General features: G+C 45.6%; 1 protein-coding gene and 1 long non-coding RNA gene across 2 annotated transcripts in view; one reads left to right on the plus strand and one right to left on the minus strand.

The window, feature by feature from the left end:
* LOC141988078 (uncharacterized) overlaps positions 1-5079 on the minus strand; it is a 79185-nt gene extending 74106 nt beyond the window's left edge. The window contains exon 1 of the long non-coding RNA XR_012639650.1: positions 4955-5079. This is a non-coding gene — a long non-coding RNA (uncharacterized LOC141988078). The remainder of the gene's footprint in view (positions 1-4954) is intronic.
* A 6511-nt stretch (positions 5080-11590) lies between these two features.
* PMAIP1 (phorbol-12-myristate-13-acetate-induced protein 1) lies at positions 11591-14331 on the plus strand. The gene is made up of 2 exons (XM_074953909.1): positions 11591-11820; positions 12939-14331. The coding sequence occupies exons 1-2, from the start codon at positions 11766-11768 to the stop codon at positions 13049-13051; spliced, it is 168 nt and encodes a 55-aa protein (XP_074810010.1). The 5' UTR covers positions 11591-11765; the 3' UTR covers positions 13052-14331.
* The last annotated feature ends 9525 nt before the right edge of the window (positions 14332-23856 follow it).

Below are 23856 nucleotides of genomic sequence, written 5' to 3' on the forward strand. Positions count from 1 at the left end.
CGCATCTGGCATGTAAATATCTTGCAATGCTGGTTACAACAGTGCCATGCAAATGCCTGTTCTCACTTTCAAGTGAGATTGTAAACAAGAAGCTGGCAGCATTATCTTCTGCAAATATAAACAAACTTGTCTGTCTGAGCAATTGGCTGAACAAGGACTTGTAGGCTCTAAAGTTTTAGATTGTTTTACTTTTGAAGGCAGGTTTTTATTGTATATAATTCTACATTGTAAATTCAACTTTCACGATAAAGAGATTGCACTACAATACTTGTAGTATTTTTCAATTCACCTGCTTTGTTGTTTTACAGCGCAAATATTTGTAATAAAAAATAATAAAGTGAACACTGTACACTTTGTATTGTTGTAATTAAAATCAATATATTTGAAAATGTAGAAAACATCCACAAATATTTAAATGGTATTATTTTTTAATCATGTGATTAATCATGATTTAAAAAAAAAATTAATCGCTTGACAGCCCTAGTTACCATAGAACAGTGGTTTTCAACCTGTGATCCACAGACCCCTGGGGGTCTGCAGACTGGGTCTAAGATTTCCAAAGGGGGCCATCCTCCATTCAAAATATTTTAGGAGTCTGCAAATGAAAAAAGGTTGAAAGCCACTGACCTAGGTAATCCCAAGGCTAGTACATAGACTCTTAAGGGAAGCAGTCTGCTTAGTGTCACTACTATTCCTATTACCAGTAGTTTCAACCTCCTGCTTCTGCTCTAGCTGTGCCAGGTTTCCACACTAGCCAGCCCGCCTCAGCTGGCTGCCTGGCGACTCTGACAAGCAGCTTTCAACCTAAAGGATCCCAAAGTGCTGTACAAGTTGATATGCAAAGAGTCAATTCACCCATCACAAATGGCTGCCTCTTGGGTAAAACGTGGTAACTATTTAACAGTGCACAACACCACCACCACACAACAATTTAAGCAGGAAAAATATGGTTCCTCTCCGTTCACCACGGCTACTCCTTTGAAGGGAGTGAATGGCCAAGAGATCAGCACAATATTAATAAATTCTCCTTAAGTCTGGGCTAACCAGGGCTTTCTGGTACACAACTAGAACCAACTCCTAGTAAAGTCAGGGGAAGGAAAAAAAAATAAAAATCTAATTGTGGGAGTTGAATCAGGTTCTGCATAGTGACCACCTGGAAACTTAATGTGCCAGAGATGACATCACATGAGGCTGACAGATTTCCCAGGAGGAAAAATCAATCAAGTGGGTGACAGGAAGATCTGGGGATTTATTGCAGAGAAGGTTCAGTGAGCTTGTATCTGACATCAGTGGCCACATTACAATGCATGTTAGCAGGCCTTAGGAAATGTCTCTTGATTGGAAATCTGGATGATTAAGTCTTAATAGACAAAGTCCAGAGAAAATAGCATCGTTAGAAGGAGCTGTGGCCTGGTGGTAGACTCATTAGTTAATGTTTGCATAACAGTTGGAAGCTGATAAGTTTCCCAGCACAGATCAGGGAGTCAGAAGCTCTGGTTTCTTTTCCTGGTTTGGGCACTGACCCAGGCTTAAATCATTCGTCTCCCAGTACTTGTTTCCCCATCTGTAAAATAGGAGCAGCATGAATACTGAACTCATAGGGATAACGTGAGGCTTTATTTCTGACTGGAAGGAGAGCGCTTTGAGATCCTTAGATGAAAAGTGCCAAAGAAATTATAAATGTTCAGCAGATTGAACGACCACATAACAGCTCTAGCAGAGATCGCTATTACTGTAGTTAGCTCAGCCCCACCCTTGTTTGTTTTATTCACATGACCTTTGATCAGGGCTGATTATGACAATGCTCACTTTCCTTCTAACACTTTTAGGTTCAAGAGCATCAGCATGTACAAGCAGAGTTTGTGACCAGTGGGGGCGGGAGAAAACAAAGAAACAGGAAAAGCTCCTGGTTTAACCCAGACCACAGAATGTGCCCACTTTTCTTTCTACCCTACTGTCAGTTTCCTCCCTGTGCTGTTCGGTTTCCTTTCAACAGGTCTGTGCTGACAGTTGCTGGAAGTCACGTGTTGCACTTTGATTGCTTAGAGTTCCTGTCACAGAAAAGGCTCTGTGCATGTGTTGTATTTGATCCTCCCCTGCTTATACCAGTTAGCGGTATTCAATTGAATGGAGTTACATGAAGGTAAATTGGGAAAAAAGAAGAAGGGATTCAGGCCTAACAGTTTCTTACTCTTCCATTTTTAGGTGACAGATGTGGCTGTCCTCACCAGACCCAGTTCTCCCTCCACTTACATTGATGCAACACAAGAGTAACTGCCCTGAGTCAGTGCTGTACCAGTGTACAAGAGAGGAGAAATGGGCCATTCATTTTACTTTAACTCAAACATACCCTTAAATATGTTCATACCAGAATATTTTCCCAGGTGTGCGTTCTCATTGCTGGGGTCCTTAGAAGCCACAGTAACAAGCAGAGCACTATTCGGTGGCACCCCCCAACTTACAACATACTGCCACTACTCACCCACAGGGGCCCATGATGGCAGCAGAAAGCAAGTTAGGCATTCTGTCCCAGACTTGGCCTGGCCTGATTGCCAGATGTGGCAATAGCATCTCTCAGCATGCTGCTCCCTAGCTGACAGCCTAGGTTTGGTTTAGCATGGACCACATAGAACAGTATAAGCCAGATCATTCACCTCCATCTTCCCTCAAAGAAGAGTAATGGGCCAGTCCCTGAGTTGGTAGAAATGAGTATAACTTCACTGAAATCAGAACTATACCCATTTATACCAGCTGACTCCAGATCTGGTACACACAGCCAGGAGCAGATTTACTATGAAACAAACCGTGCGGTTGCACGGGGCCCCCCCACAATGCAGGACAAATATCTGACAACCTGCCCCTGAGTTCCGGCTGGCGGCGCAGCAGGGCTCAGGCAGGCAGGCTGCCTGCATGTGGTGGCCAGTGGCCTCACACTGCTCCTGGAAGCGGCCAGCTGCTAACATCTCTGCGCACCCCTGGCGGGGTGGTGGTTCTGGGAGCTTCCCCCGCCCCGGGCAGTGCACGGAAACCCACTGCTCCCCTTCCCCCAAGGGGTGTGCAGAGACATGCCAGCAGCAGGGCTAAGGCGGCTCCCTGCCCGCTCTGCCTCCCTCCCAGAAGCCGCCGGCATGTCCCTGTGGCCGCTGGTGGGGGGAGGTGTCTCCACGCACTGCCCCCGCCCCGAGCGTCGACTCCACAGCTCCCATTGACCAGGAACTGTGGCTAATGGGTGCTGCGGGGGCGGTGCCTGCGGGTAGCGGCACACAGAGACCCCCCCTGGCCCCGCCCACCTGGGAGCCACTGCCAGACAGGTGTGTGTGCCGATTCCTTTGGGAGCTGTGCCGCCCAAGGTAAGTGCCTCCCTCACCCCCCAACTCCAGCTCAGAGCCTGCACCTCGTATCCCAATCCCCTGCCCCAGCCCAGAGCCCCCAACCCCCTGTCCCAGCCCGGAGCCCGCACCCCCCACCCAAACTTCCTCCCAGAGCCCACACCCCAACCCTGCTCCCAAACTTCCTCCCAGAGCCTGTCACGCGCACCCCAACCCCCTTCCCCAATCAAGGCACCTCACTTTATTTTCATTTACTTCCCATTACTTATAAGACGAGGAAGGGAAAAAAAAGGAATGAAAAATGGGGGGAGATAAGAGAGAATGTTCTTTTTCTTGGCTGGGTCCCAAGGGGGAGGGGCAAAAATGAAGCTGCGCACAGGGCCCCACTAACTCTAAATCCACCCCTGCACACATCTCTGCCCTAGGTGATGGTAGCAATAGAATCAGCCCTCTCTGCAATGGCCCAAATGGCTCCAGGGACCCCATTCTGTAGAATCCCATCCTCCCTGCTCCTCCTTTATTTTTAGAGTAAAACTATAAAACTCTGCCCAACTTGTGTGGCATGCTGCCAGATTTCTCTCATACTGTCTAGGCCACGCCAAGAAACCCACGATGCTGCTGCTGCACTAGCTTTGGGGGAAGTTTGCCGGGATCTGTACTTTAGGTTTTAAACTCAATCTCTTTTTCAATGCAGGAGGCTTTGGTAAATAAGAAACAGGCAACGTTAGCCTCAGTTTCCCTCTCACTGGAAGAAAGGGAATTTATACATTTTGTGCATCACATCCCCACGCTGGGTCTGAATTCACAGAGGGAAACAAACTAATTCCAAATGTTCCACGGGTGTGTCTGAGTCGTGCAGATGGCACCCTCAATCCCACTCATCCTCAATCCACACAGGCAGAATGGGGGGTCTGAGCAGGCAGGGCACAGCCAAGAGCAACTGCAAAGTACCTAGCCCTCTAGACTGACCAGAAATGCAGAGGGACTGTCCCCCTAAACTGCTCTCTGGCCTCTGCATCAGTCATGGAAGCATAACGGTGCTGCCACTGGCTGATGGCCACCGGTTGTGTTCTTTGACACACCCCTCTGAGGGGGGTGAAACACACAAAGCATGCAGTGGGGGTATTAACCTGCACATTTGAGTGCAGTTCTTACGGTGGGTGGACTACGCGGTCTCAGATCCTAGCAAGTACCCCTCATGGCCACTCACTAGGGCTGCTGTAAGGAGAGTCCAAACCTCTGCGTCCCTGGACCCTGGGTGTTTAAGCTTCCTGAGTCGCAGCGGGCTGCGGCTCTATTTCCTCCCAGGCCTACTCTGGCATATTATCAGAGCACGGACTCTCAGTCTACTACCACTTCACAGAAATGGAGCCCACCTGCACTAGGCCCCCAGGACCAGCACCAAACCCCAAGACACGCCAGTTGCTTGAACACATTCTCTCCTAGAGCTCCACCCCAAAGGCAGGAAGGTTTTGGTTTACAGCTTAACTCTGCAGAGGTACATAGGGAAGCAGTAAAACACATACAGATGCTTTGCATAAGTCTAATACATTATCACTCTTTATACTTAATCTAATAAAGCACAAGAGAGTACAGATCATACAGACCAATAAACAGTTACACACATTTCATTGCCTCACAACTTCAGGGAGGAGCTGGGGTCAGAGTCTCTTGCAGTACTTGGGGCCCTCCAGGCTCAGGAAAACAAGCGGGGCCCTCATATCTCATGAGACTGCTACATGCTGTCTCCAGCCCACAGCTTCCTCTTCCTGTCTAGCTCTCCCTCTGTTCTTGTGTGTTCCCTTATTTAACCCCCTCCTGGCCGCTTACTGAAACCCCAGACACCTGGCTGCTTTTGTTCTGCTCCTACCTTCTCCTCTCCTCTCCTTCCAGCCACAACACTGATCTTCTAAGGATGAAGCTATTCTTTAGCATAACTATTGTGACTAAAATGCCATAATTAAGCATAAGTTTTTCCCATTGTCCTTGTCTGGTGTGCACCTGCTACAGGTCCTGTCAGCAAGGGTGGCTCCACATACCTATAGGCAGTCAGGAGACAGCAGTTTTAATAGAAACAATTAGCATCTAGAATTCATGAGTTTGTACAGACCCTTTCCCAATGGTCACTGTGACAGGTATGGCAATTTCCTGGCCAAACCTTACTGAATTACATTTAAGTATTTTAGGAGTTCATTGTATTAAAAGGGCAAATGTTAATGTGTTACTGTGGGATTGTGTATAACTTCTTTAAGGGGGACACTGGACTAATGTCAACCTTGGGAAGTGCTATGAGCTTCAAAGGACTATTTGAAACAATGCACTAACCAGGATAGAACTTTTAGTGGAGTGGGTTTCCTAGGAAATACTTGGGAGGAGGGGAATGCAAATTACCTACCTCTGGACCCATCATTTCAAAGCTGTGCTCCGAGAAGAAACTCTTTGCTGATCACCTGTTACATGAGGCCCAAACTGGATAAGGGTGACTCACAGATTCGGGGGGAAGAGAGTGCTTGTTTTCAGGTAACAGCTTGTATGAATTTATCACCACAGTAAAATTCCTGTGTAGCTTTGAAGGACTGTTCAGCAGCCAGCGCCCTTGTTGGAGTAGCAGGATGATCTCTGGTAATTTTTTTAGCATTCAGGTAGGTTCTTTTATTCGTTTTAATGTGTTTTCTCTGTAATGCTTTTATCTGAAGAATAAATGTGCTTGCTTTGAAATAACTGGGTGGTAAACTTAACTGTGAGCAATTACACCATTTATAGCCTCTGGAGAAAAGCAAAGCAGACCTGTTTAGGCACTCTGACTTTGCTGGGCAATTCATGGTATAGGCAGGGGACTGCGCAGCCTGGAAATACAGTGGTCAGGAGGGAGAGAGATGCAGGTCTCCACCAAGAGAGGTGAGGGCCGAGGAGCCAGAAGCCAGTGGCTGCCCTCGCTGGACCACGGAGCGGGAATATAGGTGCCATTGCCCTACACTGTGAGAGTTACACCATGCCACTTAATACACTTGCACCCTGGCTCCTTCTCTCCTGCCCACTCTTCTTGCATGATCTGTTAGCTGTCTGGATGTTGTGGTAGAGGGTGAAAATGCAAATACATCCTGGTGGGAGTGGGATAGATCTGAAATTCCTTTGTTTCCCCTTCTGTCTAAGCCCTTGACAACTTTCTCTGAAGTTTGGCCTCCCATGCACAGCTAGGGAGAGTGTAGGGGGTTAGTATGCTGTGCTATCACCAAAATGCCAGGAGAAACATAATTATTTACAGAAGAACCATTCTTCTTCACCCAAACTGCATTATCACTTTGAAATACAGACCCAGGCCTTGGTGTGCAGCTTTTTAAAAAAAACGTCAGACAATAACAACACTTACACAGTCAGCAAATGGACGTCATCTAGTTGATGATCAGGTTTACCAGCTCCTAAAACTTGATTTCCCTGTCAGTTCTGAAGAACTAGTCTCTTGAGATAAGAGGAGTCAGAAATTTCAAAGGGTATCCCCCTTTAAATGAGATTCTCTAGAAATGAAAGCATGGAGCAAACAGAGCACTCTATTAGTTTATGGAAGTGTGTTCCCAGAGTTAATGACTGAAGTGTGGGAGGTACTTATTGCTGCATAAGTATCTCAAAGTGACAAGAAGTTTGGCAATAGGAATGGCAAACAGCTGTGAAACCTACTAAGAGAACAAAAAGAATATTCCTTTATCTGATCAAATGCTTCTTAGTTAGTGGCTCCTTATTGGTCACAAAATAAAGATTAGATCTAAAAAACAAACAAAAAGACCTGAAACAAACACAAATCTGTCAAACAAAAATCAGCTTACCCTGAATGGAACTTTTGTATACTGTCCATTAGGGACTTTGCTCTTGACAATCTACTTCATGTTGAAGGTGCTCACATACTGTGGTGATGGGTGGCATTATAAACCAGACAGACCGCCGCAGAGGTCAATAAGCACCAAAACAAGGGCAGCCCTTTAAATTAAAAACAGGTGGCCCACCCCAGTTGAATTTCAATTTTAATAGGGTTACAAAAGACCCTTCTAATTATAAGCCGTGGGCCACCCTAAACAAGCCCTCTGCCTACTTGGTGTTTGCACCCTTCCTTATGTTAGGGAAATAAACCTGTTCTTGTTTATTGGTGAATACAGTCTTATCAGCAAAGAACAAACTTCTGTGGGGAAAGGAAGGTGAGAGTGGGTGCAGGGTAACCATCTCTCACTCCCAGGGTTGTTATGGGACAGGACTTTAGACAAGGTCTCCGCTGAGCCATAGGCTGAAGTAATGGCTAACACACCTGCCAGCACACCATGGCTCCAAGTGGACATGGTCTGCCCACTTGGAGCATGGTTACTCTCCCATCTCCCTGTCCATATGCTGCTTTGGGCCTCCTAACTTTGTACAGAAACAGAAAGGTGCATTACACAACACGTTCACATGAGCTGTGCTGCCCTAGGCCTGCGAGATGGGTCAGGCATCCTCTGGGGGGAAGAGAGGAAGAGGCCTCAACTCCACTCCTTCCTTCCCTCACTCAGTGCGGTAAGGACAAGGCTTTGCCCAGTGTGTTTCAAAAGCCAGCTTATGCTGTTAGACAGTCAAAGGTATTGCTGAGATTAAGCTATAACGGGTGAAATCCTGACCCTATTGACATCAGTGGGAGCTTTGCCATTTACTTCATTAGGGCCAGGACTTCACCCAATGCATGCAGTATATATAATAGGTTAAAGTGCCTCTGAATTGAGCCAATACAAATGGCCTGCTAGCCAAGTATTTTCAGTCGCCACTAATATAGTCAGCATCTCCAGGCATTTGGAACCAGAGGCTGTGATTACATAGAGAGAATTATTATTTCTCATCAACCACCACAGACACATATTACAGTCTGGCATTTTTCTCCAATTAGCAATGGCTTTAAGGGGTGTGGCTGTCATTTTCTCTGTTAATGCCTTTCAGTGACAAATCTGCTTTTTGTTGTTGTTTTTTTGGGATGTCACCCTGCTCCTTGTGTCAGTCTGTTTCCTTTGCTGTTGGCTATTTACCCTAAAAACAACTGTTGGGCCTATACACCTCAAAACTCCAGTTAATAACTTTCCAGGTGCAATGTTTATAGAGAAAGCACAGCAGTGACTCACGCACAGTGCTGTCCTAAAATCATATAAGAGTGAAAGGATCATACTGGTGACTTTATGGCTTCAGAGCTGATTCCTCATGGAACATTCACTAATGTTATCCGAAAAAGAAAAGGAGGACTTGTGGCACCTTAGAGACTAACCAATTTATTTGAGCATAAGCTTTCGTGAGCTACAGCTCACTTCATCGGATGCATACTGTGGAAAGTGTAGAAGATCTTTTTATACACACAAAGCATGAAAAAATACCTCCCCCCACCCCACTCTCCTGCTGGTAATAGCTTATCTAAAGTGATCACTCTCCTTACAATGTGCATGATAATCAAGTTGGGCCATTTCCAGCACAAATTCAGGTTTTCTCCCCCCCCACACACAAACCCACTCTCCTCTCCTGTTGGTAATAGCTTATCTAAAGTGACCACTCTCCTTACAATGTGTATGATAATCAAGGTGGGCCATTTCCAGCACAAATCCAGGGTTTAACAAGAACGTCTGGGGGGGGGGGAGGGGGGGGTAGGAAAAAACAAGGGGAAATAGGTTACCTTGCATAATGATTTAGCCACTCCCAGTCTCTATTCAAGCCTAAGTTAATTGTATCCAATTTGCAAATGAATTCCAATTCAACAGTCTCTCGCTGGAGTCTGGATTTGAAGTTTTTTTGTTGTAATATCGCAACTTTTATGCCCACATATCTATTCAGGGGACACCATCACAGGGCCTATTAACATCAGCCACACTATCAGAGGCTCGTTCACCTGCACATCCACCAATGTGATATATGCCATCATGTGCCAGCAATGCCCCTCTGCCATGTACATTGGTCAAACTGGACAGTCTCTACGTAAAAGAATAAATGTACACAAATCAGATGTCAAGAATTATAACATTCATAAACCAGTCGGAGAACACTTCAATCTCTCTGGTCACGCGATTACAGACATGAAAGTTGCGATATTACAACAAAAAAACTTCAAATCCAGACTCCAGCGAGAGACTGTTGAATTGGAATTCATTTGCAAATTGGATACAATTAACTTAAGCTTGAATAGAGACTGGGAGTGGCTAAGTCATTATGCAAGGTAACCTATTTCCCCTTGTTTTTTCCTACCCTCCCCCCCTCCTCAGACGTTCTTCTTAAACCCTGGATTTGTGCTGGAAATGGCCCATCTTGATTATCATACACATTGTAAGGAGAGTGGTCACTTTAGATAAGCTATTACCAACAGGAGAGTGGGTTTGTGTGTTGAGGGGGGGGGGAGAAGAAAACCTGGATTTGTGCTGGAAATGGCCCAACTTGATTATCATGCACATTGTAAGGAGAGTGATCACTTTAGATAAGCTATTACCAGCAGAGAGTGGGGTGGGGGGAGGTATTTTTTCATGCTTTGTGTGTATAAAAAGATCTTCTACACTTTCCACAGTATGCATCCGATGAAGTGAGCTGTAGCTCACGAAAGCTTATGCTCAAATAAATTGGTTAGTCTCTAAGGTGCCACAAGTACTCCTTTTCTTTTTGCGAATACAGACTAACACGGCTGCTACTCTGAAACCTGTCACTAATGTTATTGATTTCAAAACATCAGGGTGATTAAGAAAGAAAAACAACTGTATCATCTCATCAAGTACACAGATATCCCAGAATGTTCCCATAGATTGTGGGTATGGCTAAGAAATACAAAATCTAGCACATTTCAAGTGTGATCTGCACATTTCTTTGGACAGAGTCTGTGGTACTACAGTTTCCTACAAAAGTTCTGGAGGGCCCAGAAGTGGTAACGCCTGTCTAATCTAGTCAAATATGTGCAGTACCTGCCTCCTTGATGTCTTTTTGGCGCAGCTAGATCCACAGAAGTGGGCTCTTGTGCCTATACACAGCCCTGATGAAATCAATGGGGCTGTGTGCAAGTGCACTGTTCCAACCAGGTGGGTCCAGCAGCAGGATGGGAGCCTTAGGTTGTAAGTTATTTGTGGCAGGGCCTGTCTTATCTCTCTGTGATTAGCATGTTGTCAGCTTTAATAATAAGTCAATAATAATGTGGTGCTCCTGGATCATTAATCAGCTGACTGTCGGTCCTGCTGGAATAGGATACATGTGCAAACATGGCCCTTTAAGCATTGCTCATTCCTCCCTTCGCTCTAGCCCAGCGTTGGCAGTAGGGGAGACTAGGCAAGCTAGACTATGTATGTTCATGCTAGCCAGGCACATCATACATTGTCACTCAACATAAAACTGCGCTCAATGCTCAACTTGATTTAATTTACTAAATTCACCCAGTTATTAAAACTCAGGGCACACAGAGCCCCCCCACTGACATCATTAAACCACCCCCCCCCCCCCACGAGCGGCGGTAGCTAAGTTGGCAGGAGAGCATCTCCCATGGACATAGCACTGTCCACACTGGCACTTCTGTTGGTGTAACTTATGTTGCTGGGGTGTTTTTTTCACACCCCTGAGCAACATAAATTACACTGACAAAAGCGCTAGCCTAGACACAGCCTAAGCTAAGATGGGGCTCCCTCTGGGCCAAGTCTTCTTGAGACGCGCTGAGGACCGCGCAAGCTGTGGGCCTGTATTTGGGAAATACTTTTTACAGCCTTATCCAAGACGGTGCCACGGGGCCATGCTTAGACGCCTTGGCACGAGCGGTGCCTAAGATGGGCTAGAACCGGGCTTACCCTCTCACGAGGCATTTCCCAGCGCCCTAGGGCTCAGCGCTTCAGCTGGGGGGGAGCGGCGCAGGGCCTGGGGCGGCAGCTTTGACAACATTGTGGGGAGCTCCGCTCCGGCCAGCCCCGGCTGAGTTTAAGCCGGGCAGGCAGGTCTGGCACAGGGACCCTGCCAGGGCGCCCGCCGGGAATCAAACCATCAGCAGCCGCCGCCGCGCTCCAGCCCACCTGCCTAAGGCAGCGAGCCACTGGCCGGCCGGGGGCGGGGCTGGCCGCCAGTTCGCGCTCTGCCTCGGGCAAGTCCGGACGTGCCCGGTCCCGGCAGCAGACACGTGCCCCAGCGCCATGCCCGGGCGCTGAACCAACTTGTGGAAGCACGCCAGGCATCCTCGCCGCGGATTGGCTGAAGGCCCAGGGGGAGGGAGGGATTCCCTTTTGCTTTCCCTACCTCATCACCGGCGAGGAAACCCCCGCCGACCCAGTGTCTCCCTTTATCGCGCCGCCGCGACTCGCAGGCAGCCAGAGCCGTGTAGACGGGCGAGAGGAGAGCGCCGCTCGGCACCGTCCTGCTCCCGACACAGTCCCCCGGCAGCCTGCGCTGATCTCCCCGCGGCGGCTGCAGACCAGCGGCGAGCGACGCGAAATGATGCCGGGAAAGACCCTGCGCAAGGGTGCGCAGCAGAGCCCCGCTCCCGCAGGTACCGCCCCGTCCCCCCAGGAGCCGGCTGGGTGCCCGGGGGCTGAGCCTGGCCCCAAGCGCCCTTAGAAACGCGCGGGCGTGAGATGATCGCTGGGGTGCAGCGATCCGGGGGAGGGGGCTTAGTCAGTTTCACCTTCTGGTGTTATCCGGCTGCAGTGGGAGCGAGAGCGGTTTTGCTTTCTGTTCTTGCGTGAGCAAGACGGGGTTCCGTTTTAAATGGCTCAAGATTTCCCTCTTGCCTGGGGAGGGGGGAAAGAGTAAGAAAGAGGATTTTTAAACTTCTAACTGAGGGTGTAAGCAAGACGGAAAACCAGAACAATGTCTTAGCCTGATTTCGATGTGTTGTTATTAGATGCTCCCTGCAGCCTACAGTAATACAGGGTTGAGTGGTTCAGATCCTCATATCCCATCTGAGATAGGAACCCGTCTAAAACAATGTTTCAGCGGCGATCACTAGAGCTAGGTCCGAGGCACCAAATTCGAGTCTCGATTTGAACCACCACCCAACTCAGGGAATGTGTGGCTCCAAGGTTGTGGTTTCGAAGTTCTGGCCCCCTCGAAAACTGGGGCCTTTGGATCGGGGGGGGATTCAGCTTAGGATCATTTCTAATGACCGCTCCATAAATACCTACGGCGAGCTCGCGTCTGGTCTCAGGGGGAACTGGATTCACTCAGAGAACAGAATCCGGCGTTTGCTGAAGCGCCCGAGAAGGCTGTTTAACAATACAATCTAGCGAGATCAAAGTAGTCATTCTTTGTGGCTTGTCGTTTGATCAGTGCTAAGTAAAAAAATGTTCAAAAAGTATGACTGTCACTTAGGGTAACATTTCTCATGCAAATTGTGGGATGGGAACTTTTTATTGCTTTCCCCAGTCCCAACAAGCAACTAGAGCTAGTAAAAATTGTTTTTAAAGGTTTCTGGGGTTTTTATTTTAAAATTTTAAATTTCTGTTACCAGCTCTGTAAGCAACTGTACACCTTTACAAATCTCTTACCTTTTGGGGTGAAATGTTTAACTTATAGACATGTATGATTTATATAAGAGCTATCCCCTATAGACAAGAAAGTGTACAGAATTCACAAAACTGATGACTGGTTTTCCTTTGTGTTTTACAGCACAGGAAGCTGTGACCCAGTGCTCTTTGCAACTACGCAAAATAGGAGATATATGCAACCTGCAGCAGAAGATTCTTAATGTTATTACAAAACTGTTCTGCCCAGGAACGTGAAAACTCTTTGGGAGATGTCAAACAGAAGAGGAAGGAAGAAAACAATGGTTTTGGAAAATATGGTCTTTGCAAGCTTGTAATAAGTGACTTGAATGAGATGAGGAGATGGAATTAGCTGTATGCATTACTTACTGCTGCCTGTTCTCATTGAAGGAAGGCTGTTGAAATATGATTTCTCTGGAGAGCTGGACATATGCATTGGCTGGTGGATGTCAGTATGGGGGGGAAATTACAATTAACCCTTCCAAAGATTAACCTGTGGAGTGACTTGGAAGAGCAAGGAACCTTCTCATCTGACAAGAGTATCAATGTTCTGGTTCAGGAGTTGCATCTAGTTCTATGTCACTTGGAGCAACAGGCAGAAGATACCAGTTACCTCCAAACATTGGACTGGAATGTACCATGAAAACCAGTTTCTAAGTTCTTGATCATTTTTGTTTTCTAAAATGTAGACTCTATTGTACAAACCTGGTGTGGAGCATTATCCTATTTTTTTGTTTGTTTTGGTTGTAGCACATGTACTGTCAGTGATGTTAGTTGTTACGCAGATGTTTCTCTAAGGAATAACACTGTAATTCTGTTAATTATGAGGTTGCTGTATGGATCTAGGATGTATATATGTGTATGAAAAGAGTATTTCATGGAACTTAAAGAGATGACTTATGGCTTATGCACCAGAAATAGTGCAGATGACTATTCAAATGGTGCCATAAAGAATGCATTAAAACAGATTAAAGGAAGCATAGTAGCTTATGGTGATTAAGAAAGTCCTTCATGCAGTCAGTACTCTAAAAAAATTATTGAATAAGAAAAATGCATACATTAAAACATATATTACATAGCAAAATAAGATGATTGACGGGTGTATGAGTTTGGGGGAGATTCCTTCGCAGCATCAGAAGGAATATTAAAACAGAATAAGTTACTGTTGGGAGGTAATAAAATTACTCTAAAAACAAATAGAAAGTGAAACTAAAATGGAATCAGTGGTTTTCTGGAGAAAAAACATGAATTATTTTTCAAAGAAAGTAACTGCTCAGATTAAGAGAGATGTCAATAAAACTGAATGTTACAGTTGTTACAGGAAAGTAATGTATTGCTTCTAAATGAAAGCTGAGACCTTGACTGGAAATAAAGGATAAGAAAAAAACTCAGCTCTTATTTGGTGTCAACCTCATTTTTGTTTGTAATGATGAAGATGCTGTTATTTTGTCTCATGATGTGATATGTTAGTGAGATGCTTGTTGCATCCTTCTTGAAAAGCAACATTGGGCCTGGCTTGGAGGAGAGACTTGTTCTGCACTTCAGTCCATTAGAAAGCAACTTTTCTATTTGTATATTTTAAAAGCCCCTTGAATCAAATTCAAGAAATGGTGCAACTACCATGTCTAAGCCAAATTAATCAGTGTCTTAAACAATGGGCTAAATTATACATAGGATGTCAACTAGTAGGAAAATGGATGTAAGTGACAAAATAATGTAACTTGCTTGGGTTTGGTATTCAGAGAGTGTGCAAAATAAGTGTCAGTTTCAGGCTGAAGGAAGATGTAGCAAAAAAAGTAACTTGAATTCACACACTCTTGCTTCTACTACACTTTCCTCTTGCATGTAAATTACATCTGTCTTATATACCTTCTGAATGCCAGATCAGTGCAAGTTAAACCATTTCACTGCTTGCATCCATTTTGGGCTCCCTTGCCCTTTGTGTGCAATTCATGCCACACTAAGACACCAATGAATTTGAGCTAGGGGTTCCCAAACCTGGTTCGCGGCTTGTTCAGGGTAAGCCCCTGGTGGGCCGTGAGACGCTTTGTTTACCTGAGTGTCCGCAGGTACAGCCGCTCACAGCTCCCAGTGGCTGCCAGTGGCGCGGGCCGGGCCACCAATTCTCCCAGCTCCCATTAGCTGGGAACAGCAAACCACGGCCACTGGGAGCTGCGAGTGGCCGTACCTGCGGTCACTCAGGTAAACAAAGCATCTCGCAGCCCGCCAGGCACTTACCCTGAACAAACCGCAAACCAAGTTTGGGAACCCCTTATTTGAGCCTATGATCTTGTATAAATCTGCTTTCTTTCATGAGGTTTTCATTGTAAAGCTCTTTTCAATACCCCAGGACCAAGTATCCAGTGATCTGATTTACTGACACTGATTTCATTTGGTATAATCTCAGCTGCTGGGTTTGTTTGTTTTTTTGATGTATAAAAGGCACAGTCCCAGCAAAGGAACTTTTGCATTGGCTTGAATGAGAGCAGGAGCAGGCCCAAACATAGCAAGGTTTCCTCTTCCTATGAGCTGTCAGATATTGTGTTCTCAGTGAGAACGTAGCATTTCAGGATGGTGTTGTTTTATCCACAGTGCCACAAGCTAATGTGACAAACGTGAACTTGTCTCCCTAAAGGTACAGAGTCCTGTCTCATTCAGAAGCACCTTTTCAGGTATTAAAGGGTGACTGTTGTTTTCATTTCTGTTATGTCAAATTTTAGCTCCATGAATAACTCCAGGAGACTAAGCAAAGTGTTCGTTCACGGTTTGATCTAACAGCCACTGAATTCAATGGAAAGACTCCCAGTGGTATCCATGGAGTTTGATCACAGTCTTAGGTAAAACTCCAGTGAGGTCAATAATAGTTATGTCCGACTAAGAATCTCAAGAAAATATAGTATTAAGGAACTGTGTTGTTGCTAAAATACACTCAAATTAAGGTGTTCAGCTCAATGGGTGCAGCCTTACAGTTAATTAGGATACTAGCCAAGGTTTCAAATGGCCTGTCAGTAATTCGAGGCTGTAACCAGCAAAAATAATAGCATAAAGCTATGGGAATGAATGATGTAAATGTCACAGGGACATTTCAGCTGGGAATTGCAGCACTTTATTGTATAGCTGTGGAATGGCAATGTTTATTTTTCATGGAATATTTTTATGTTGCTAAATTCCATAGTGTGTTTATTTGGTGATTGTGTAATGTGACGTCAATCAAACTGTTTACAGTGAATTCAAAAGAAGAATTAGTTCAAAGTGACTAATATCTGTATCAGTTTGATCATGTGATTTGTGGGTAGAGTTTCTTTGCATTACTTTTCAAAATGATGTGCCATATGACTGTATCAACATGAGATTGTTTTTCTCAAGGCATTTTTTTGTTTTAGGGACAGATGTTTTGTTATATAACCCAATAAAGTGTGTCTGTTGTTATCTTGTTAAGATAATAAACATGATGTGTTTGCAAGCAAATTATTCTTTGTTGTAAAATCTGTTTTCTGAGGATTCTGAATGAATGGTCATATGCCAATTCCTTCTGAATTATTAGGAGTTTAAGGTCACATACTCAGTCATTAGATACCTTCCGGGAGACTTGATATATTGGATTTTATTTATGAGCCCTTGGATATGAGTTATAACTAAGGTCGCCAGAATTCAAAATGAGAAAGCAGGACACTTATTTTAATATTGGTTAGTGAGTATTTGCATTACTACCCTTTGCTGAGTGGAAGCAGAATTGCTCAGTTGTGTGTCAAAAGCCCTATACTACTAACAGTTAGCTTCTCCTTTAGCTCAAGTGATAGGGGTTTGCTCATTATGAGCAAAAGGCTCTATTTATCTAGTAATCTGCGTATCAAAGTACTATCGAATGATACAAATCATAATCATCCCACAAATAACCCCATGAAGTTCCCGGTGGCCATGATGGGCAGCCTTGTGACGACAGTGAAGTCTAAGGAGGACATAGTTCTGCCACAATTTGTCTTGGGTGCACAGGGAATGAACATGGGAGGGGTTTGACAAGTGGGAAGAAGTTCAGGTTTGGGCTTTTCCACAAGTCATGAAAGGGTTTAGATGCTGGGTAAGGATGTCAGATTAATGGTACTTGTCATGGTGGGGGTCAGTGCAGCTATAGCCTAGCAAAAGGATACTACAAAGCTACTTCCCCTATTCTCCCATAAGCCCTGAGTCCAGATGTGTCTCTGTACGGAGGGCAGGGGGGTGGGTGGGTGAGGGCTGAGTAATCAGTTTATTCTCCATTTAAATTTAAAGGTTTCTCATGACCAAGGCCTTGGCAAACTCCTTCTCTCCAGGTTTGGAAGCTGCAGTGGCAAGTGGACCACACGCATGTATGTTCAATGCAAGGCAGGACTAAAGGACATTCCCCCCCAGGGCCCACTGCTGCCAGTTTTGGGAGGCTAGGGTCTTGAGGTGGGAGTGGGTCACCATCCCACCCCAATGAGAAACCAACAGAGGCTTTGGTTAACTCAGCCTGAGAAAGCAGCAACGTGCCCATCCAGGAGAGGCAGGTAGGATGCTCCCTACCTCTAGCCTACCCACAAGAGCTAGGGTAGCACTGTGACTATTTACACATTCTTACAGGAGGCAATTTACAATAGTAGGCCAAATCCTCTCTTTTGAGGTCATCCACAGAACCCCCCACCCGCAATGTACTGAGCACGGTTCTGTTCTGACTATTAGAAAAGGGGCAACGCATTAAGTATCTTGATTAATGCGCAATCAGATTTTTATAGCAGCGTGTCAAGGGTTATACAACAGCCACCAATCCCCCTCTAAGGGATAGAAAAAACTCATCACATGCTACAGATATTTACATCAAAAGATCACGGGACTCTGACTCATCCACAACAATCTAACTTGAAAAGGTGAAAAATACAGAAACCAACAGAGACAAACATAAACAGCCCTACCTGCTCAGCCCCGGTCTCTTCTTATTAGACACAGAGCAACAGACACCGACCAGGCCAACACGTGCAGGGCTTTCACATTCAACTTTAGGCTGCTCATGTGAAAACCAGACTCGCCCACTCTGGCACCTGGAGTCACATGTACTATCTCCTAAATGCTCTGCTAGACACCAGCTCTCCAAATGATTTTAGCCAACTGGAAAGACCGGCCTCATGTTGTGGTAACTATTCTTAGTATGTGTTAATTTAAGGAAATCCTTTTCCTCTCATTAGCACCATGAGCCCTGGAGGCATGGCAAGAGCAAGGAGGAGGAGACAGTGGTACAAGTAACTTGAAGCAGGACTGGCTGGTGCACATGGTAAGGTATATTATCATGTGCGGTATTGTTTGTCAACTGTATGTGCTATTCAACGGTCTGACTATTTTTTCATGGTGAGTGAGATAAGCTTAGAGCCTTAACCCACTGCCAGAAACAAAGAAGGGTCTTTGTTCTAAAACAGTGGTTTTCAACCTGGGGGCTGCAGACTGTGGTCACTCTAAGGCCTTTCTGCAGTAAGGAGCAGCAGCGGTGGCCATTAGCTAAAAGTGGGGAGTCACATCCCATCGAAACAGTACAAAACAATAGAATATCTGGTTGTTAAGAAAGCCCTCCAGCCCTAAGGAAGTATAGCACCCACAGTGACCAGATCAAAACACAGACAGTAAGACGTTTAAAGAAAAACTTTGCAAGAGACCACTCTGTCTGGCAGAACCACCTATCAGGAGTTTCAGCTGGGAAATCTATGCTTCCCTTTTGTTTGACCTTCAACTGTTTCTGTCTGGTTTTAATTGTTTCTGTCTCTTGCGTAACTGGTTTACCAACATTTGAATTGACTCTTGTATGTGTAATGTGGTAGGATTGGTTAAAATATTGTTTCATAATACTTTGGTAAAAATGATTGGTTAAGGTACAGATAACCAGGACCTAACTTTAACTGTAAACCTGGGGTCCAAAAGGAAGTTCTTTGGAACCTAACTCTGGGACACAAGATCAAAGCTGCCAGAACTCGATGCCTTGCATGACCATACCATGCAGAAGCCAGGGCCCTGGACGATCCAATCCTGACTGGCCATCTGGAGACGCTCATCTGCTTTACTGGGAGTTGTGAGCATTGTATGTTTAGTGAGTGTATTCTGTTGATTAATTGTTACTAAATATAAGTTAAGGATATTATTGTGTAAAGGCTTTTTCACTGGGACAAGGGCCTGCCAACCCGTAGAGGAACACTGAACCTCGGGCACAGGGAGGGTAGGGGGTGGAGCCCTAAATTGTGCAGGTAACAAAAGGGTCCACAAAAGGCTGTCATTAACATAGAACAGTGGTTTGCAACCTGTGGACAGCAGGCCCCTGGGGATCTGCAGACTAAGATTTCCAAAAAGGTCCGCATCTCCATTCAACGTTTTTAAGGATCCACAAATGAAAAAAGGTTGAAAACCACTGTTCTAAAATATACTGTTATGCCCCTTGGGTGATACAACAGGAAGCCAGCCCTGACAAGAAGAGAGTAGAGGTCAATTCTGCCACCTTCTCCTGTTCTCACAATGCAGCATTCTGAAAATAGGTCATCTGCCAGGCAATTAGAAACATAACCATGAACTCTTTCAAGAGGTCATGGAAACACCTTACCAACTCCATGAACCCAGTAGGAGAAGTCGTACTAGAAAACAAGTTGCATTTGCAATAACCTTTTTGCCATATTTATGCCTCATGCAATTACTGCAACATTATTATTAGTTGTATTACCATAGTGCCTAAGAGCCCCGGTCATGGACCGGGACCCCACTGTGCTAGGTGCTTTACAAACACAGACCAGACAGATAGCCTTGCCCCAAGGACTTACAATCTAAGCATAATACAAGAGGCAACAGAGGGATACAGACCGACTGATGGGGGAAATCAAAGAAAGAATGAGAATATTTTGGTTATCTTGATTGACAATGGTCTCAGCACACCAGCAGCCTAGGTGCTGTCAGGTTTTTTGTAGGCATGATGGCAAAGGAGAGTTTTGAGGGGGCTTTGAAGGTGGGTAATGAGGTAGCTCTGCTGATGTTTATGGGGAGCTCCTCCCAAGCATGAGGGGCAGCATGGAAGAAAGCACAAAGGTGCTTATTGGAACATGTAACAATTGGGTAGTTGGGGCTGGCAGAAGTGAGCATCAACAGCTCACTAGCAAAAGGATGATAGGTAGGATGAGGATTGACAGTGCATGGCCCCTAAAGTGAAGACAAGCAGCTTACATTTGATGTAATAGGGAAGGCGGAGCCAGCGAAAGGATGTAAAAGGGGGTGATGAACAAAGCCACAGGCCCGGAAAATGCTTTTTGAGGCAGCGTTCTGGAGGGCTATGAGCAGGGCAATGGTGCATTTGGCAAGGCCAGAGAGATGCATATTACAGTAATCAAGATGACTAGAGCCTGGATGAGAGTTTTGGCTGTGTAGATGGATGGAAAAGTTGGCAAGACAGAATTGGCAAGATTTAGACATAGGCTGGATGAGACAAGTTAGAGATAGGTCCAAGTCAAAGATGCTACTTAAGTTGTAGGCCTGAGAGATAGGGAGGATGGTGGGTGTGTGTGTGTGTCCATAGTGATCAAGAAAGAAGGTCGTGGGAGAGCTTGTGGTGAGGGGGAGGATTAGGAACATAAGAACAGCTATACTGGGTCAGACCAATGGTCCATCTAGCCCAGTATCCTGTCTTTCGACAGTGGCCAATGCCACGTGCCCCAGAGGCATAAACAGAGCAGGTAATCATCAAGTGATTCATCCCGTTGCCCATTCCCAGCTTCTGGCAAACAGAGGCTAGGGACACTAACCTTGTTTTAGTCTTGGCCTTCACAAAGAGATCCATTTTGGTCATGTTTCACTTGAGCTTAAAGCGAGACATCCACGAGGCAAAGTCAAAGAGACAGGCAGTTATAATGATATAGTGATCAGCTGCCTTCAGTGAATCCTCACTCAAGTGCTCATGCCTCAGGTGAGTTAGCGTGGAATCGAATGTCCACTGATGCTCCCAGTACCTTCGAAATTCAGGATAGACTGCACGCAGGAATTAGCCCTTTTACAACATCAGACACCAAAATGCTAACACAAGTACTCCTGGAATCATTGTCCCCCGCATTTCTTTTCATTTTCTCTGATTCCTGATGCTTTTCCAGTTTCACTGTATTCTTAAATACAAACAGTCATATACATACTGTATTGTTTCAGACTATATCCATCTTGAATCTGCCATACGAGTTCCTCGATAAATGTACATGAAAGATATGTAACATTTAGCAGAGTTGCTTTGGCCTTGCTTTGTAACTTAGCCTGTTGTACAGTATTATTCCTCAATGAAAACAGTGCAGTTTACACCAGTGTGACTGTGGCATTCCGTAGTATTTTAAAATAATTTTATTAATATAGTGCCACTTGTGAGTGTGGTGATTGGCAGACAAATAAAAGTGACTGTCCCTTTCCCTGTTAATTTCCTGTCATAGGCTCTGACCTACCAAAGAACTTAAGTACATGTGTAATGCCTACATATAGGCTGAAAGTTAATGCGTGTTTAAGTGTTTTGGTGGATTAGAACCTAAAGGTCTGCGGTGTAGTTCTGACTGTCATAGCCCAATGTCAGGGAATGCCTGGAGGCATTCTAGCAGGCTGCCAACTCCCAAGAGTGCTGGGAGAATGTATATCAAAACATCCTTTGTCAGGATTCAGTCTCTCTGCTTTAGCTCTGGACTAGAAGCCAGTGCTCAAGAATCTAGCCAAGAAATTTTATACGGTGCCTGTCACCAAAAGATCTGACCACTCACAATCCTACAATGTATCCTCACAGCTTCCCTGCATGGCAGGGCAATGCTATTATCCCCCTTTCACAGATGGGGAATTGAGGCAGAGAGAGACTAAGTGACTTGCCCAAGGTCACGCAGAAAATCTGTGGTGGAGCCAGGCCATGAACCTGGGTCTCGTAGGTCCCAAGTTACACCATAGCCACTGGATCCGCCTTCCTCTCTATTGTCATTGTCACGCACTCCACCCACTTTGGGGAGTTTAGCGACACTGACCTTCCCCCCAGAACACCCCTTTTGTGCTGCATGTGTGCTAGCTCTGAGTTTGTAGCTGGCTTTTGCTCTGGTGTGTAAGAGAAGGCAAGGGGAGGAAGGGCTTCTGTCCCTTTCACACGGACACAAGACCTCCCACACTTCTGCTTTCAGTGACACCAGTGGGAAGCCAGAGTAACCCCATGCCCCTCTAGCCCAAAATGGGATCTATGCTCTTAAGAGACAGAGCAACTCCTCAGTAACAACTCTATGAGCAAAACTCAGAGGTCTGAATCAGAGTCCTTCCCTCCCCCCATCCATATCAGCATCTAAGGAAAACAGCATTTCACTAAATAATTATGTTTTCCCTTGATCAGCTGCTGAGATAGATAGTGTATCAAGATGTCGTCACTGGCCACCAGGTGGAAAATACCCTGAGGGCACAATGATTTCAGGTACCTTTGTACCGATCAAACCTGATATCAGAATGATTCATCCTCACACTTCAGGGTGAGTCCAGCCCATGCAGGGGAAAACAGTAAACAGGGAAGTGTAAGGGTTTTGCTTTTATTACTACGCCACTTACAAAATACCCTGAGAAGCATCCATCTATTAGAGCTTTAGCTAGTACAGGGATAAGTGATTAGATAGATAGATAGATAGATAGATATGCAGTGTAGTTGTAGCCATGTCAGTCTCAGAATATTAGAGAGACCCGGCGGGTCTCTTGTATTGTCCACTGGTGAGAGAGACAAGCTTCTGAGCCACAGAAGAAAAGCTCTGTGCGGCTTGAACGCTTGTCTCTCTCACTATCAGAAGTTGGTCCAATAAAAGATCTGACCTCACCCGCCTTGTCTCTCAGATAGATGGATAGACAGACAGACAGCCTTAGTTCAGAATGGAACATGTAGTTGAACTGAAGAGCTCTTTTTTAACATGGAAGAAAAGAGCCATTTTATGAACATTTTTTAAAATCCCTTAAAATAGTTGTAGTAACCGTTTTGGAACTTATTTGCCCAATGTAAGTGTTTGGAGAAGCACAAGGCTAATGAGAGGCTACCAAGCTTCTTGACTGGCTTGCTCAGGCTTGGGAGGTTAAACACTAGGGGTAGTTTGAGAAGTTGGCCAAATTAAGCAAATTAAGTTCCTCAGTAACGTCACAACTATTCCATGCTTTGGCTTGCCTGGCAGACATCCCTCCTCAGAAGAGGCATTGACAGTCTCATTAAATAGGGATCCCAGATGACCATGACTTTCCCCACACAGGAATGGCAGGGTCTGGGAGTCCCAGACAGCGACAAGAATTGTGAGCAGTGCTTCTAGGACTACCCATTGTACGAATGAGTCAGACTCAGGGAGAGCATGGTGGTGTTAGGCCTGTGTTTGGCAGATGGCTTTTGGCAGCAGCTGGTAGGAGCCACCTTTGCTACCTTGGATGGGTGGGGAGAAGAAAAGGCACCAATCTTGTGGGCCAGGGATTTCAAGGTCTCAGGCACAGGGATTGCAGCTGGGTGGGAGCTTTTAAGACAGTGGTTCTCAAACTTTTGTACTGGTGAACCCTTTCACAGAGCTAGCCTCTGAGTGCGACCCCCCTTATAAATTAAAAACACTTTATTATATATGTAACACCATTATAAATGCTGGAGGCAAAGCGGGGTTTGAGGTAGAGGCTGACAGCTCGCGACCCCCCCATGTAATAAACTTGCGACCCCCTGAGGGGTCCTGACACCAGTTTGAGAACCCGTTTTAAGGGGTAGTGCCCAGTAGCAGGGAGTCGGAGGGAGATATTCTACTTCCTGTGTGCTGGGAGGAGGAGGTATTTTGTTTCCTGTGTGTTGCGGGGGCAGGTGCCAGGAGAAGTTGTTGTTCTTCGGGGCTGGGATTTTTTAAAGGGCAACGAAGCACCACTGGTGGCTGTTGGTGCCAGGCAGCTTGGCTTCCTGTGCGTCATGCACCCTTTGAGCCACAAGGTCACCAGCAGAGCTCACGTCCCAATTTACATTTCATGTTGACATTCTTTCATTGCTGGAATACGCCAGGCACTGTCAAGCT

The sequence above is a fragment of the Natator depressus genome, chromosome 5 (assembly GCF_965152275.1).
Source record: "Natator depressus isolate rNatDep1 chromosome 5, rNatDep2.hap1, whole genome shotgun sequence".
Lineage (NCBI taxonomy): Eukaryota > Metazoa > Chordata > Testudines > Cheloniidae > Natator > Natator depressus.

Bases quoted from the DNA above. Each gene is read 5' to 3' on its own strand.
- PMAIP1 (XM_074953909.1), top strand. From the start codon at position 11,766: ATGATGCCGGGAAAGACCCTGCGCAAGGGTGCGCAGCAGAGCCCCGCT. The intron at 11,821-12,938 runs GTACCGCCCCGT...TGTGTTTTACAG, and splicing joins GCAGAGCCCCGCTCCCGCAG to CACAGGAAGCTGTGACCCAG.